Here is a 15,179-nt window from a genome sequence, read left to right on the forward strand (position 1 = left end):
GGACAAAGAAAGTGTGAGAACAAGGACCAGGCTTGAATTACTGCTGCTGCCAAGCAGGAAAATGATCTCTCATTTTCAGGCCCATGGGGTGCTACAGGTGCAGGCAGGATGAAGGTTAGGTCCTGACAATGAGTACGCTGACTCCGCTTCATTTCAGAGTTTAATGTGGAGCCCCAGAGCCAGCTGTGACTGCACCAGCTGCTATTGCTAACATTTCTTTTCAAACCTTCCTCATTAGAAATAAAAATACTACTAATGAATCACTGAACTTTTGAGGCAATTTGTTATAATTTGACTGGAAAAAAGAAATTGCCACCTACTGTTTACCTTAACTAAAGTCCACGAAACAATCCGCCCATCCGAGGAGACAGAGAAGAAGTTGGAATTGTTGTCCATGTCATCCTTCTGCCACTTGACCTTAAAACAAGAAGAAACAAGAAAACAGTCCCAGTTAGCACAGGGCATTCAGCACTAGCAGGACAGAATCCCTTGGCCTCAGCAAGATCTTTTAAAATCCTTCCTAAACAGCAACTGCTTTGCAACTAGGTGGCTTACTGGTGTGAAGACTTGTCTCCACCAGCAGTTTTAGAACTGTCCCGAGCACTCCAGTCAGTCATTTTCCTGCAGGATCCTCCAGCAAGGGAGTAAAACTGGAAACTGCAAACTAGGAACTCTGCACCTACCCATGGCCACTGGAGCAGTGCCATCAATAAAGAACCTTGTGAGGTGTCTGAGCTACGCACCAGACCCCTACACCGTGGCACAACACCATCCCAGAGACCCCTAAGACATCTCCAAACACCACCAGTGGTGCCACACAGAGGTCCCCAAGCATTAGCCTTGCCTTTCACATTTGCCTAATTACTCCAAGTGCAGTGCCATATGGCCAGCCTTCAGCCAGATAACCTCAAATTAGCTTTCTGCCCCTATGTGGGGTGCAGACAAGACCTTGGAAGCAACATGTGACAAGGGTCCTTGGGGCACTTCTGTTTCAGGAAGATGAAAACTTCTCCATTAAAACTGAAATCCTCCCTACACCTTCAGAGCATCTGTCTGCCTGGTAAAGGAGATTTGCCTTTTGACTGTGACAGCTCAGCAGGAGAGATTAGAACTCAGATAAATGGCTTACAGTTTAGAAGAGACATTTCAGTTAGACCAAAAGCATTAAGAACACTCGATTTTCAGATCTGGGAATTCAATCAGACTGAAGGGAAAAGAATGACTTGTCACTGGGTCTGTCAGCACACACTCCTGTTGGCATCTGTCAGATCAGGATGGGGACAAGCACTTTAGAAGATTCTGAGAGGCTTTTCAAAGGTATATCTGTTCCTGTCCAAGCAGTGAAGCAGATAAAGTTCCCTAAACATCATCCCATAAACATGATAAATGGGTTTGATCATCCCAGAGCTTACCAAATACTCTATCCATGACCACTTACGTAACTCGTACCTAGTCCAGAAAACAAAGAGCATTCTCAATACTTTAATTACACAGATTGGGTATTCTTGTGACAGGTCCTTGGGAAAAACTGTTAATTCTCTTTTGTAAAATTGTTTATACTGTGAAGTTCTGTGGAGCATGAAAATTAAGCAAGAGACTCAGCAAAGAGTAATTAACCCTCCAATGAACATGTTTTCTTCCTTTTCAGAGGAAGGAAAAACAGAATGTCAAAGGAATCCATCCAAGAATACCTCAAAATGCCAGTTTCATGCCTATAAGATACAGCTGAAGAGTTCTGAGTTGCACATCCCTGCACAGGTGAAACTGTAAGTCTCCATGTGGAACTACTTCTGCTATCTGGCAATAAAGGTATGGCATAATTAAATATGAGCCAGAATAAAATCACAAATGATTAAAAAGAAGGTTCAACAGGACAGTGATTGCCAAGGCTGACCCATTGTGGACAAAATGTGCTGGGTATATCTATTCCAAGAACATCTCCCTGAGATCATGAGCTACTGCTGACAGTGATAGTCACCAGCAGCTGCTCCAGATGAAGGAGATGGTGTAGTGAGGAGTTTTAATTCAAGGTGAGAAATGCAGAGCTCATGGAAACCAGTTACAAAAACATGTCCAATATGTCCCATGCTGGGCACAGAAAAAGGGTCATATTTTGGATCAAAGATTTTTAAAATGTCACTCTAAAATTATCTGACAGTAAGATTTTATGTGTATGTCCAACACAGTTCTCCTCTAACTCATGTTTTCTCTCCAGCTTGCTTTCCCAAATATCTGGGAAAACTTTGCAGACCATTAGACCAATGGCAAATACATCACGGATGACGGTTCAACAGCTGTAGTTCATCCCCATCATTCTGTGCAGACACATCTTCTGAGTACTGATGTCTACACTAACACAGAGTGTTGCAAGAACCTCATCTGGAGGTCACAAAACAGCATAAGAGCTATCAGGAGCTCATGGGGGATTTTCCAAGTTAAATCCTTTCAGCATTCCCAAAGCAAAGAGTTTTACCTCAGGGTTTGCCCACTCCAAATACCCTGATGAGGATCTATTCAGCTTTTCTACTATTAGTTAGGTGTCACAGCTCTTTCTCTATTACATGGATAGATGGGGTCACCAGCCCCAAAAATCAAGTAGGCTGATCTGCTTGGGGTACTCCTGCTCCTCTATTCACAGCAGTCAACAGCACTTGAGTTAGGTACTCTTTGTAGACAGCTTGAAAAATAGCCTCTCAGGGACACCAGGCTCTGCCCTCAGATGACTATTAGCAGCTCTCAGTAAGGATAGCTTGAATTTCAGAAAGCAGAAATTGGCACTTAATACTTTCAATTTTCCTTCAACACCTCTGACACCTTAATCGTGTTTGTGATCTTTTTCCTCCTGATCTCTGAATCCCATAAATGCTTATTAGAGTAATTAGCCCTCATGATACTGCAATCAAATCGGGCATCTGCTCAGAACTGGCCTTTTCTCTGCTCCCAGAGGCTTGTCAACATGGCACAACCTCCTGTCATTAGCACTATCCGTGCTGTGAGGGGTGGAGCATCTGAGGAGAGAACCAAGCAACTGTCTGCACAGTGGCAAGAAGTTAATTTTTCCCCTGAAGCATGTGATAATCAGCCAAGGATTTTGGCTGTGGGAAGCTATTTAGAGCAAAAGTTCAACTATGATACAGTCAGAGTAAAGAAGCACATGAGAAAGAAAAGTGTGTGTAAACAGCTGAGAGAAGACAAGCAAACAAAAAGCAGCAAGCACTTTCTGTCCCTGATCATGATGAAAACTGCAACAAAAGCAAGCCATTTTTTCAGTGATCTTTAACCTGTTTCTGCAGTGCAAAATTAGTGTGTGAAATTCATTGCTGTAAGAACAGACTAGCAGTTCTTCTTTTGATTTCTTAAAGCTCATTTATTTATAAAGAATTTGAGACTATTCAAAACCTTATTTAATATACAGAAATATAAATAATAAGACTTCATGTTCATTACTATGTACAGCAGATTAGAAGGGTGATAATCCATTCATTTCCAGCACAAGAATACTATCATTTTTATCTGTGCCAGCTGGTAATGGCTCCTGTCCAGCAGGAGATTAGACCATTTATCCAATCTTATTTAAAAACGCCCATGTTTCTGATGTCATTCCTATGAAATAAATAATGCTTGATCTGTTTTCACAAGACACAGGCTGTTAGTCACTTACGCTGACACAATACAACTGGTCAAAATCACCCTGGAGGAGGCTGGAGCATGCTGCAGGCACCAGTTACTGCAAGCACAGATCTGGCTAGCCCTTTGCTTGCCAAAACTCAGGTATGGGGTACCACATGCAACACACACATTGACTGATGAGCAATTCCTTCCCTTTCTTTCCCTATAATTATCTTTCAAGGGGTTCTTTGTCAGCATCACAGTAGTACAACCCTGCTGATACCTGCCCTAAGTGAAATAAGGCAGATTTTTTGTCATTCAGGGTCTGATAAAAACTAATGAAATCTGCTCCAGCTAGAGAAGAGGAAAGACAAGGGCATTATCAAATCCCTCTCCCTCCCCCACAGATTACCCTTACATGAACTGGACAAGTAAGACACTCAGATGACTTTGGCATGCCAACATCTCCTTGGGCTGCTGAGGAAAGTCCATGCTATTTTGACCAAGGACAACAAGGTTGGCAAGGACCTTCCATTGCCAACCTGGCTATCCTAGGCAAAGCCATCTTGGCAATACAGGGCTTGAAGGGACTGAAAAAGAGTATCTATTCTCTTCTGAGGCAAAGTCAGACACTCCCCTGCCACTGGTGACAATTCACATTGGTTGCTCTCACAAGTCTCCAACAACAGGTACTCAACAACCTTCCTGTAGATACATCTGAGCTTAATTTATCTTATACAAAAGATTTCATTCACCAAGAGTCAAGCCAATTACTCCTTACCATCTCCCCAATGGATGCCAAGAACAACAGTTTATTCTCCTTTTTCCAACAGTCTTCAAAAGAGCAAGAAAAGTTTGTGCCACTGTTCCTTTTCCCCTCTCTCCAACTCAAATCAATTGCCTCTACTGTTGCTTTCAGGTCCTGTCTTCAGGACCCACTCCCGTTCTTCCTCTTCAGCCTGGCTCCACAGCTGCAAACACATGGTACAGGGCTACCCTGAGGCAGGAGTCACAACCTCCTCTCTCTTACATTCTCACTAATTAATTAGAATGACACATATCTTTGTGTAAAAGTATTGCATTGCTGATCACTGGTGGTGATCTGCTATGCTTCCCCTTGGGCACCCTGCTGCCTAACCAGCCATCTCTTATTTTGTATCTGAGCATTTAATTTCCCCTCTCTAAATGTAGAATTTGCTCGTCTTTATTGAATTCCACTGCATTGATTTTGGGCTTTTCTTCCAATTTATCAAGATAATTTTGAACATACTCATGTCCTGCAAAGTGCTTTGTCCTCCCAGGGGGGGCTTCCCTATTCTGTAATTTGAGTTAATGAAAGTATTGATCAAAAAAAGACCAGAAGTGACAGCTGGAGAGTCTCACTTGTAGCACCTTCAGAGTCTGATAGTGAGCTCCATATAACTGCTCTTTGAGCACACTGCCTGAGCCACCTGAGCAGCCTCTTTATGGCAATTTTACCTAATTAATATTTCTCTGCTTTGGTTATTGGTATGTCACTGTGTAAGTCTGGATCAAAAGCTTCAGTCAAGTCAAGATGTACTGAGATGATAACCTTGATTGCCTCTCTCTTATTCATGAGGCCCATTTCTCTGGGAAAATAGGAAAAGAAATTATACTGTCTTGATAATCTATTCTGGACAAATCCATGTCAGCTTCTTTGAATCACCTTAATAGCTAGACACTTAACAGTAGTGTTGCCATTTATTCAAGTCCTTTTTCAGTCTTTGAAATTGGTCTGACTGGCCAGTAATTCCCTGAGTCCAATCCTATAATTTTCCTCCAGACATTTTTCCACTCCTTCCAGCCCTTTCAGATCTTTCCTCCTTTCCCTGGCCATGCTTGTGCTACAGGCCAGTGTGCAGCCCAATGCACTGCTTTGCTATTACCCACACTTTTCTACCCCCTATTGCTGGCTTTGGATGCCTCTAGCTGGGTGAATTGTCCGGACACTGTTTTCTGATCTCTGATAGTCTCTCTGTGCCAGTTCCCCTCCAGCAGGGAAGGGGCCTGAAGGACAGGGCCTTTGAAGAAAGAACCTGCAGATATTTTTTTGCCAGACACTGGCTCTGCAGCATCACTGAAAAGTGTGTGGGGATTGATGGCAGTAGACTAATATACTTCAGTCTGCCCATGTCACAGGTACACAAATGAGTGTGAGTCCATAGGTGACAGCGGAGTGGTGCTTCCCCTCACCCATGCTCCAGAGCACATCCCACCCCTCCCTCTGAGTCAAGGTACTCATTCAGCTCAGATGCTGTAAATGGGCTCGCACATAAACCCCAGCCTCTGCCTAAAACACAGGACAGATGTAGCCCAAAAACTCTCTGAAATGCATGTAATGGCCTGAAACTGGTCTGGTTATTTAAGTATTTATTCCAGGGTATGTTTAATCTGATCTTGCTGATGAGCAAGAACTTATCTACATATTCTTTAATATGCTCTTTCCTTATTCTGACCTGTGCTTTTATCCTCTTATTACATTAAGCAGACAGTCTCAAGCACTCACTAAAAGATTAAACAACACAGCATCAAATATTTCATCCTTATTCATACCACTTAGTAGTAGCTGTAATCTTGCTTTAGTAATAAATCTATACCATCATTCCTTTAACTACTTTCATGCTTCCCAAATATTTTTCCTTTCCCTTTTATGACCCAGGATAACCACAGCTCACTTAGCACATTCACTTCCTTTTATTAATTTATGTTTGTGCTTTTCCCTAATACTCAGTTTTAGACATGTCTTTGTTTCTGTGCCTCAAGCATTTATTTGTAAGTCACTGTCGAGCTGTAGATGTAGCTGTACAGGCCCCTCTCAGAGACTCTGACACTCTGCACAGCCCAGCAGGGCTCAAGGATTTCACTCATCTGCCTCCTTAGCTGAAGAGAGACACAGACTTGTAGAAGTTCATGTGTACACCACAGAAGCACAAGTGCTTCCCAGCCCTGCTGTGCTCTTCCAGCCACCCTCTTTTGCCCATACCATGGTCACACAAGGTAAGCAGTGGGATTCAGACCCTTCTCCTTACATTCACACTGGCTAACCACTTTTACTCCAGGCTTCCCACTGGCAAACATCTGCTCCTTGAGCATGGGAATCAGCTTCAGCTCTCTCTTGCTGTGCCTGACCTGGCAGCCAAGCACAGACACAAACCTGCTGTACAAACACATTTCCTGTCTCAGTATGCTCAAGCCTGGGCCAAAGCAAAGTGCCAGAAGAGCTCTGGGGCTCTCTCGAGGTGGACAAGTTGAACATGTGCTGTGATTTAGCACAAACTCAAACTCTCATGGATGTAGTTTGGCTGCATCTGTTGCACAATGGCCCAGCTCACCAGCTGGCAGATGAACACTATATGGATTCTTGCCGAGATAGAGTAAGACAGACCAAACTCCAGCTGGGAATACCCATCTAAACCTGAGCATGTTAGCCCAACTGTGGGCACCTTTGATCTGTGTAGTGGACACTTTCTCCATTTTGCAACTAGCCTGCCTTTAGTCATGCTGAGGGCTCATGCTGAGGTGCTGATCTACAATACATTGCCCCACAGGTCACATCTTCTGAAGCCAGCTTGATTTCCCCTGTGCTCTGGTGCAAATATTCTCCTGGACTACCTTACAGCAGTCTCTGATTTGAACTGAGAAGCAGTTCTATTTCTTCATTCTGTCACCCTCAAATGTGTTTCTTGTTGGTTTCTGACAGCAACTTTCAGCAAAACAGCATCCAGAAACAATAAGTAATTACCAGCAGAGAAGAAATCTTTCACTTTCTATTCCTGTCAGTGAAAACCTCACAATTTTTTTTGTTTATTTGCCTCTCTGGGTCACTCAGCTATGCTGTTTGCCAAGGGATTTGCTGGTGTGAAAGTCTGCTTCTACACTCAGTTTATCCAGAGTCCACTGACTTTTTGTTTTGCTGAAGCAAATAATTTGTCCCTCCTTGCTGCTGAGACAAAGCTGTGCATCTACAACAAAGTTCCCAGATGTCCTCCATCAAGGACAATGCCAGCTATTCTGTATTTGTTGCTTATCATGCCTGACACAATAAGTGGACCTTGACACCTTGCAGAGGATCCTCTGCCAGCTACCACAAGCGAAGCCAAGGTCAGGCACCCTGAGGAGTGTAAGCAAAATGCAAGGCTGCTCTCCTGCAATCAGTCACAAGAGATACCCCAAAATTAATCACTCAGCCATCTAGAAAGTACAGAGTACTTAACTCACAAGCAAAGTAACTCCAGCATCAGATTTTATACATCAAGAGACAGGAAGAGCAAGGTTTAGAGGAGAGGAACAGTGCAGTATCTGGAGCCCCTCCCCAGTGCCAACTTGGACAGCAGTACAAGTTATCCTATGTAGAGGTGGGAGGAAGGAAGACAGAAAACTTAATTCCTCACCATGGTTATTTGAGATAAAAGCAAAAACTGAGCTTAGTCCAGATGACTCATTTTGACTCAAGGCAGTAATGAAGATTTTAAAGGCTGTGATAACTCAGTGCAGCCTGGTCAAAGGTCAAAGCCCAGTCAGACTCTTTAGCTAAGGCTATACTTGATGAAGAAAGAGCTCCTGGGTCCTGCTTGCACTCAGAGCATATGATATGACTGTGGAGAAGATTTAGCTGTGCTCTGGTTATCTGTAGGTGTAGACATCCTGCCAAAGGTAAATGTGGGCAGGCAGGAGCCTTAGTATGCCCATCTGGTCTGTCAGTGAGGGCACCACAACCATGGAATCACCAGCCTGCCCATGCTGGAGTCAGCATAAAGGGCTCCCACCCTGAGACACACACTGAGCAAAACAGATTGTGGTCTGTATCTGCACTTTTTGCCATTCCTGTCTATTACCTGGGAAACAGACAGCATTTCTGCTGTGCAAGAATGAAAGATCTCAAAAATTTTTTAAAAAAAAACATTTTTGGTCAACATTGTCTTCGAAGGTATTACTCCTTGATTTTTTTTTTTTTCCTAAGAAACCCTGCTGTGAAAGCATAGTCCCTGTCTACATCTGCACCCCTGGGCTCTAGAAAAACACTAGTATAAGCACAGTGAATCAAGCCACAAAAAAAGAGGAAAAGCCATCCCAGAGATGAAGAATCAGGCCTGCTTTATGGTGAGAGCTGGGCTGTCACTGTCACACTCCAGAGACTTTGCACATGAACTTAATGGTAAAGAGTGCATGAGTTGGGGGACACCTCTCTGCCACTACCTGAGACACCTCCATGGGGAGGATATTTGAGACCCTTTTGAGGCAAAAATTACTTTTCAGACCAGGAGGCTGATGCCTGCATGAGGGCAAAATCAGATATCCCAAAAAGGCTCATCTGAACCTCTTCCTCCTAGAACCCATCTATTGTTTAAAGGAAGACAAGTCTCACATCAAACTACAAGTAAAACAGAAGCATTGAGGCTGTCCTTCTTTCAGCGACATAAAAAAACCCCAAAAACTAGAATTTTAACAAAACTAACTTTAAGGAGCACAGGCAGATATATCTGACTCTGTAAGGCCTGATGAAATTCCATCTAGAAGAGCACTTAAGGGAGCAGCTGAAGCAATCTCTTAATTTCATAGCAATTAGCTATGAAAACTAGAAGAGTGGAAAGGTCCTGGGGGACAAGAACAGGGCAAAAATGTCCCCAGGAAACACAAAACAAACCTGTCTTGAAGGATAGGTTAAAGGACAGTGGATGAGTCAGCCTAATGCTGAACTTTGAGAGCTGGAACAAAGTATTAAGTCATCTGTATATATGTACAGGATAAAATGAGAATCAGTGAAAATGGTCTCCTTCAAAATAGACCTTATCAAAGAGAATTTATTTTCTTCCCTTTCAGGGTAACAAGTCTAAAAGAAAGAGTAGATTTGTTACCTTTAATTTCATAAGGCTTTTGGCATATTCCTTGTGATGTCTTCAGAAGAAAAATAAGAAGTGCTTGAAAATGAATTCCCAATAGTTTAGACGGCGATTCCTTAACCAGATGGGAGGACATCTCTAGATGGTTCCCACTAGGGACTATCCTTGTTTCTTTTAACTTTATTTAGCTCTATTCTTTTAACTTTGTCTAGCCTCTGTTCTAGGTAGCCTCTCCAAGGCATCAGGTTCAGCACTATACAATATTTTCATTAGTAAGTTGCATACTGAATTGCAAAATCCACAGAACATTTGCAGATGATGCAGTTGAAAGACACTGAATTCCATTAGGATAAGGACTCAAAGTTATCTTGAAAAACCAGAGACATAATCTGAAAATAATAAGGTGAAATGTGACAAAGACAAGGGCAGAGGGACACAGACAGGAAGAAGAAAGTATTAAATGTGTAGAAATTAGGGAATTTCTGGCTCAGTGACAGTAGTGCAGAAAAGCATCAGTGGCTGTTGAGGGAATTAGCAAAGTGATACTGCTGGAGTGGCACAGAAATATTTTCACATGTATTAAGGAGTGTGTACCATGTAAGACACAGAAGGCAATGACTCCAGTCTGTTAGTACTGGTGAAGACAGTTAAACTATCCAGTCTCACTTTGAAGAAAACACTGCAAGAAAGATAACACAACATCTGTGAAGGCATGATGGGAAGAAGAGGACACTCTCAAGGCCTTTGCCACTTCTCATTTCTGTGGTTCACAAACAGTTTCCCAGTTCCAGAAAGGAAAGTTCAGTTTTATTTTAAATTCAGTCTCACCTCTCACATGTTTACTGTGCTTCATGTTCAATCACACTGTGACTGCTTTGTTCACTGCAATAGATGAGACTGCTTTGTATAGCAAACAAGTCTTTTGAGTGTGAGTAAAAGCTGATGGGGAGAGATAAATGAAAATTACTTGTTACTTAAAAATAAATCCATTGAAAAATGTTCCTATCTTAAAATCTGGGTTTTCTTTTAAATGCAAATGTTTCAGCTATGACAGGAATCTGCAGATAAGGGAGCTGCTAAGCAAAGGAGGGTTCTCAGTACTGTTCAGTCTTTTGTAGAAAAATTTGTTGAGATTTTAACATTAAATATGCAACAAGGCAGAATAGATCAGTTCACTTTGCTTAGGAAGTAAACTTGCCTCTAGGACAGAAGCCATTGAAGAGGTAAGGTCTATAAGGAGCAATTCCTTCTAAGGTGAGTCAGTAATATTTAAATATTTGGCTGTAGTGTTTGCCTTAGAGAGGAAATGGTTTAGACAGCTGATGAATATCAAAGTGTTCAAAGATTCCAATGTCTGTCATTCAGTTCAGGCTTCCTGCTTTTCTCTTACATCTTTAATGAGCAACTCCTAAATGATCTAAAGGACTCCCTGCCATCCTATCTGTAGCAGAGGAAGGGATTTACTCAGATGACTCCTTCCTTTACCCACTGTATGTTTGCGATGATGAACATGACAGTTAGGAGAGTCAGGGTGGCTGACAGGCTTGGTAACAGTAAATAGGTACTAAAACAAAGTCAGATGCTTCATCTACAAAGAAATCAGGCAGGAACCAAGGCAGCTAACTTGGCAGGAACATATGTCACCAAGCAAAGATGCAGGAGGAAGAATTCTTTTAGAATACCTATGATAATGAAAAGCATCTCAAAACCCTCTGGAATAGAAGACACAGCCCAGCATTGCCTGGATGCTCCAGGAGCAGTCCTCAGCTCCAGGCTGTCAGGTACCCATGTCATGGCATGAGGCTGGATGACGACTTTATTTATGGGTACCACCAAATATCTGGTGTCAAATGTCTGGTGGAATACAGTTGTTCTGGATACAGGCAATACCAGGAACTCCCCATCTAACAATTCTGCAAATTATTTTTCTCCTTCTAGCAGCATATGGCTACTTTCAAGTTTTACTACAAGCATTCCCAGGGTATTCTCCTCCAAAGTCCTTGAAAACTTCCTTCTAGCTGAGGGAAAACAACTAGATGAACTCAACAACAATGAGGAGACACTCTAAGATAAACTGCCACATTATATTTAGTCCCACAAAAACTCCACTTTAGAAAAACACTGCTATCCTATACCTAGATTAAGTGCCCACCACCTTGATGGGATCCTCCTGGGATTCAGAGGACCAGGCTCCATCTCTTCAGCACTAGTGAACTCAAGGGTGCAAGGTCAGCCAAGAGGAGCAAGGAATTAGGCCCATTGCATCAGACCATCCACAAATTTGGGGTCCAGAAAATGGTAGCAAAACCTTTCCTTCTAAAGAGCACATGTGGTGGTAGTGAGAGGGACTCAGCAGTAAGCAGAGAGCATGGACATAGGAGTGCCACCGAGGCAAGGCAAAGGCCCAGCCTGAGGCTTGTGCATCACTCATGCTTCAGAGATTCAGATTTATCTGAAGAAGCAGAGCTCAGTTATAAATAGCACTAGATAAGGCTGGCCCTACTTTCAGTTTGTTTTCTTCCTGCTGGGATTGGGATGCTCTGCTTTGTACAGCATTTCACTAGGAATCTGTGTGCTTGTTCCCCTCACAGCACTGCCCAATGGATTTATTAGGCTGACATGTTAACAGACAAGCAGGGAGGAACCAGACATTAGGCTGTCACCTGTTTGTCCCGTCAGTGGCTGTGCTCCCATGTCAGACACAGCATGCAGCTGAGCAATGCATGCCAACAAAGCTCAGGGGTATTTCACCAGTTGCAATTCACAGTTCTTGGTTTCAATTCTGACTGTGCTCATGATGCAAGATTCGCAATTTACAATAGACAAAATATGAAGTTTACAACTCTGTGTGCAGGAAAAGCAGGGACACAGGGCAGTCAGGTTCACATCCAAAACCCCAAGCTGCCTGATGTTGCTACATCAGAGACAGTGTCTGCAATAAGCCTGACAGAAGGTTCCCATCACCCCAGGATCAAGTCGATCACTTGCAGCAGGGATGGGGGAGACTCTCCTGGGGCCTGCTGGATGCTGAGAGCCCTGGACACCACGTGTGTCCACAAGCTGTGGCAGCTAACCGTGGCTCTTGGGGTGGGAGAAGGGTGGAAGGCATGGCCTGCCCCAGCTCCCTGTATCTCACTATGTATCAATGTGACCTTGCCTGCACCATCCCTGCCTAACTTGCCTCTAACTCTGCCATTAACATTCTTTTACTTTTATTTCATCCTCTTCAGAGCAGCATTCTGTTGTTTCACAGGCTGTATAAGAGCCATTAAGACCCATCAGTGTGTTTATATACATGCTATAAAGCAAGAGAACAGAATTCAAGGATCCAAGCAACCAAACAAATGCATTACAACTTCTCTGATATTTTAAACCTCAGGCTAACATCTTCCAATATCCCAAGGCTTGAAGGGACTTATATAAGTGAAATTTTCTCCACAAATTAGCCCCAGTGCAACTAATAGGCAAAGAAAGTTTCTTATATGTAGCTTGCAGACACCAGAAAATAAATAATCAACCTGAAAACCCACATAAGAAGAGTTTGGATATTAAGTAAAAGGAAGAGAGCAATAAGAGCATGAGAGAAGAATCTGTTTAGCAAGGATTAGTGAGAGCAGAAGGTTGAAAATAAATTCAGCATCTGAATGAAGTACAGAGGGAATGCAGCATCAAAGCAAAAAGTGCTCATTTTTTAGACAAACATTACATGATCTACAATGGACACTTTGCTAGACAATTTCTAACCCAAAAGAATCCATGCCCAAGGCACAATTTAAAAATAACCATGAATAATTTCTGAGTCTCCAGAAGACACAGTTAGATATAATGTCAGAAAGTAAAATGCCAAAGTTAAACTATCAGGGATTTTGTTCATTATTGTCAAAGACATTTAGGAATAAGCATTTGGATGCTTACCTTTCCTAACCTATAATGGCTTAAAAACTGTCCAACAGTTTTGGACAAGGTACAAGCATGCTGCAAAAGACTTTATCTACAGGATTATCTTGCAATTTCCACCAGTTCTACCATGCATAAATGAGCCCAAAGCTTCCAGATGAATTTTTGTGTCTCAGCACAGCCTTTCCAAGAAGTGGTAAAAGTTAACTCTGTGAGAGACAGGATTCCCTCCATTAGGGCTGTGCCTGTAGTGAGCTCTCAAAGCAACTGAGGACAACCCAAAAGCTGCTGATCTGGACTCTGATTTCTACTGCAGGCGTATGGCAATTCTTCCCAAGCACAGCCCTTCCTCCCCAGGTCCCTCCAGGATGGGACAGGGAGACAACTGATGCCTGTCAGTCACTAAATGCCTCATGGTGCTGCAGTGATGAACCCAGTACCAGGTACCCAGCAGACAGGACAACTGCTGCTGCAACAGCCTTTTACTGGACACAGAATTCAGTGTAGGGAGCAGAACTGCAGCTAAGGACTGCTCCTACAAGGAAGCCTCTGACAGACTGATATCTCTGAACCCCAAATGAATGCTCACTGGTCCATGGATGTTTCTCCCACTGCCTCCTATTTCTGTGCAAGTGCAGAATGAATGAAGTGACCTCTCTGGTCTCTTTTGCTTCTGGGATGTCAGAAGTTAATTCAACTTTTTTCCCTGTTTGCACTGGGCCAGGTATGCAAGGCATGGCTGGTAGCACAAAAATTGTAGTAGAAAGCTGGAGCTGAAGGTCATCTGTGCAAACATTGAACTGGCCCAATATAAGAAACACAGTTGTCTTGCATTATTAAAGAGGTTTGGTGTTAAATACTCCTCATAATTAGGTTTCTGCTCTATTTTGCTTTCAGGCTACATTCTTCCCCCTTTCTTGGGTTCAGATTCCTTGGCTTCAGATCTCTGCTGCTTTCCTTTCTTCTCTAGATTTTTGTTTCTCCTCTAGAGTTATCCCCCAGCAGTATCATCACAGAGTGAACGAGATTTTTTTTTCACTGAACTACCCTCAGCAAACACCTATTTTGTGCTTCTTAGTGAAGGCAACAGGAGTAGTATTGGGGCTGTTCTGAGACAGCTGATCTTTATTCTGACCTTGATAACAACCTTCTGTCTTATATTTTTCTTGTATTTCCTTTGCATTAAACAATTTGTGTGCCTGAAGCCAAAGGAACAAAGTATTATGTGAAGCAATAACATCTCAGAGGTAATGCAAGCAGCAAAATCTGTTTGTCTGACTGCAGATGACAGATTTAGGAGAATGCTCATCATCAGAAATGAAACAATGTGCTGGTGTGACAGTGGATTATGAACAAAATCCTTTTTTTTTCTCCTAAGTGCAGCAACTATGATCAGCTTCTCATAAAGACCTTTCTTTGTAGAGCTGTGTGCAGAAGCACAGAATGGGGTAAAGAACAGCAGGCTATGCTTACTTTAAAGGGATTTTCATTTACTTCTATCAGCATAACGAGACTTCAGTGACTCTGGGGTGGCTTCACAAACTGCAAGAGTTCAGTGTAGATTTATTTAAGAACTTAGATTGGAACACAGAAAATAGACAAATAGAAGGGATCACACTATTATGGGGCAAACTCCAGTGAGCAATTTCAGGTGTGTTTTGTCAGGTTGACACTTGAGATGGGACTTCCACAAGTTCTGCTGGAAAACTATTCTGCAAGCTGACACTCCTTTTAGTTTCCTTTGGCAGTTTGCAGGCTATTACCATCCTGTCTTGACTTCTTTGTCCAAAACATGAGCACCACACATTTAAT

General features: G+C 42.7%; 1 protein-coding gene across 3 annotated transcripts in view; it reads right to left on the bottom strand.

Annotated features, from left to right (window-relative positions):
- Positions 1-15,179, bottom strand: part of DNAI1 (dynein axonemal intermediate chain 1) — a 144,666-nt gene that overhangs the window by 55,837 nt on the left and 73,650 nt on the right. For all 3 annotated transcript variants that reach the window (XM_023944152.2, XM_023944150.2, XM_023944154.2), the window contains exon 14: positions 328-417. In XM_023944152.2, coding sequence (XP_023799920.1) covers positions 328-417 — 90 coding nt within the window. The remainder of the gene's footprint in view (positions 1-327; positions 418-15,179) is intronic.

This window comes from Cyanistes caeruleus, chromosome Z (assembly GCF_971803275.1).
Source record: "Cyanistes caeruleus chromosome Z, bCyaCae1.hap1.1, whole genome shotgun sequence".
Taxonomy (NCBI): Eukaryota; Metazoa; Chordata; class Aves; order Passeriformes; family Paridae; genus Cyanistes; species Cyanistes caeruleus.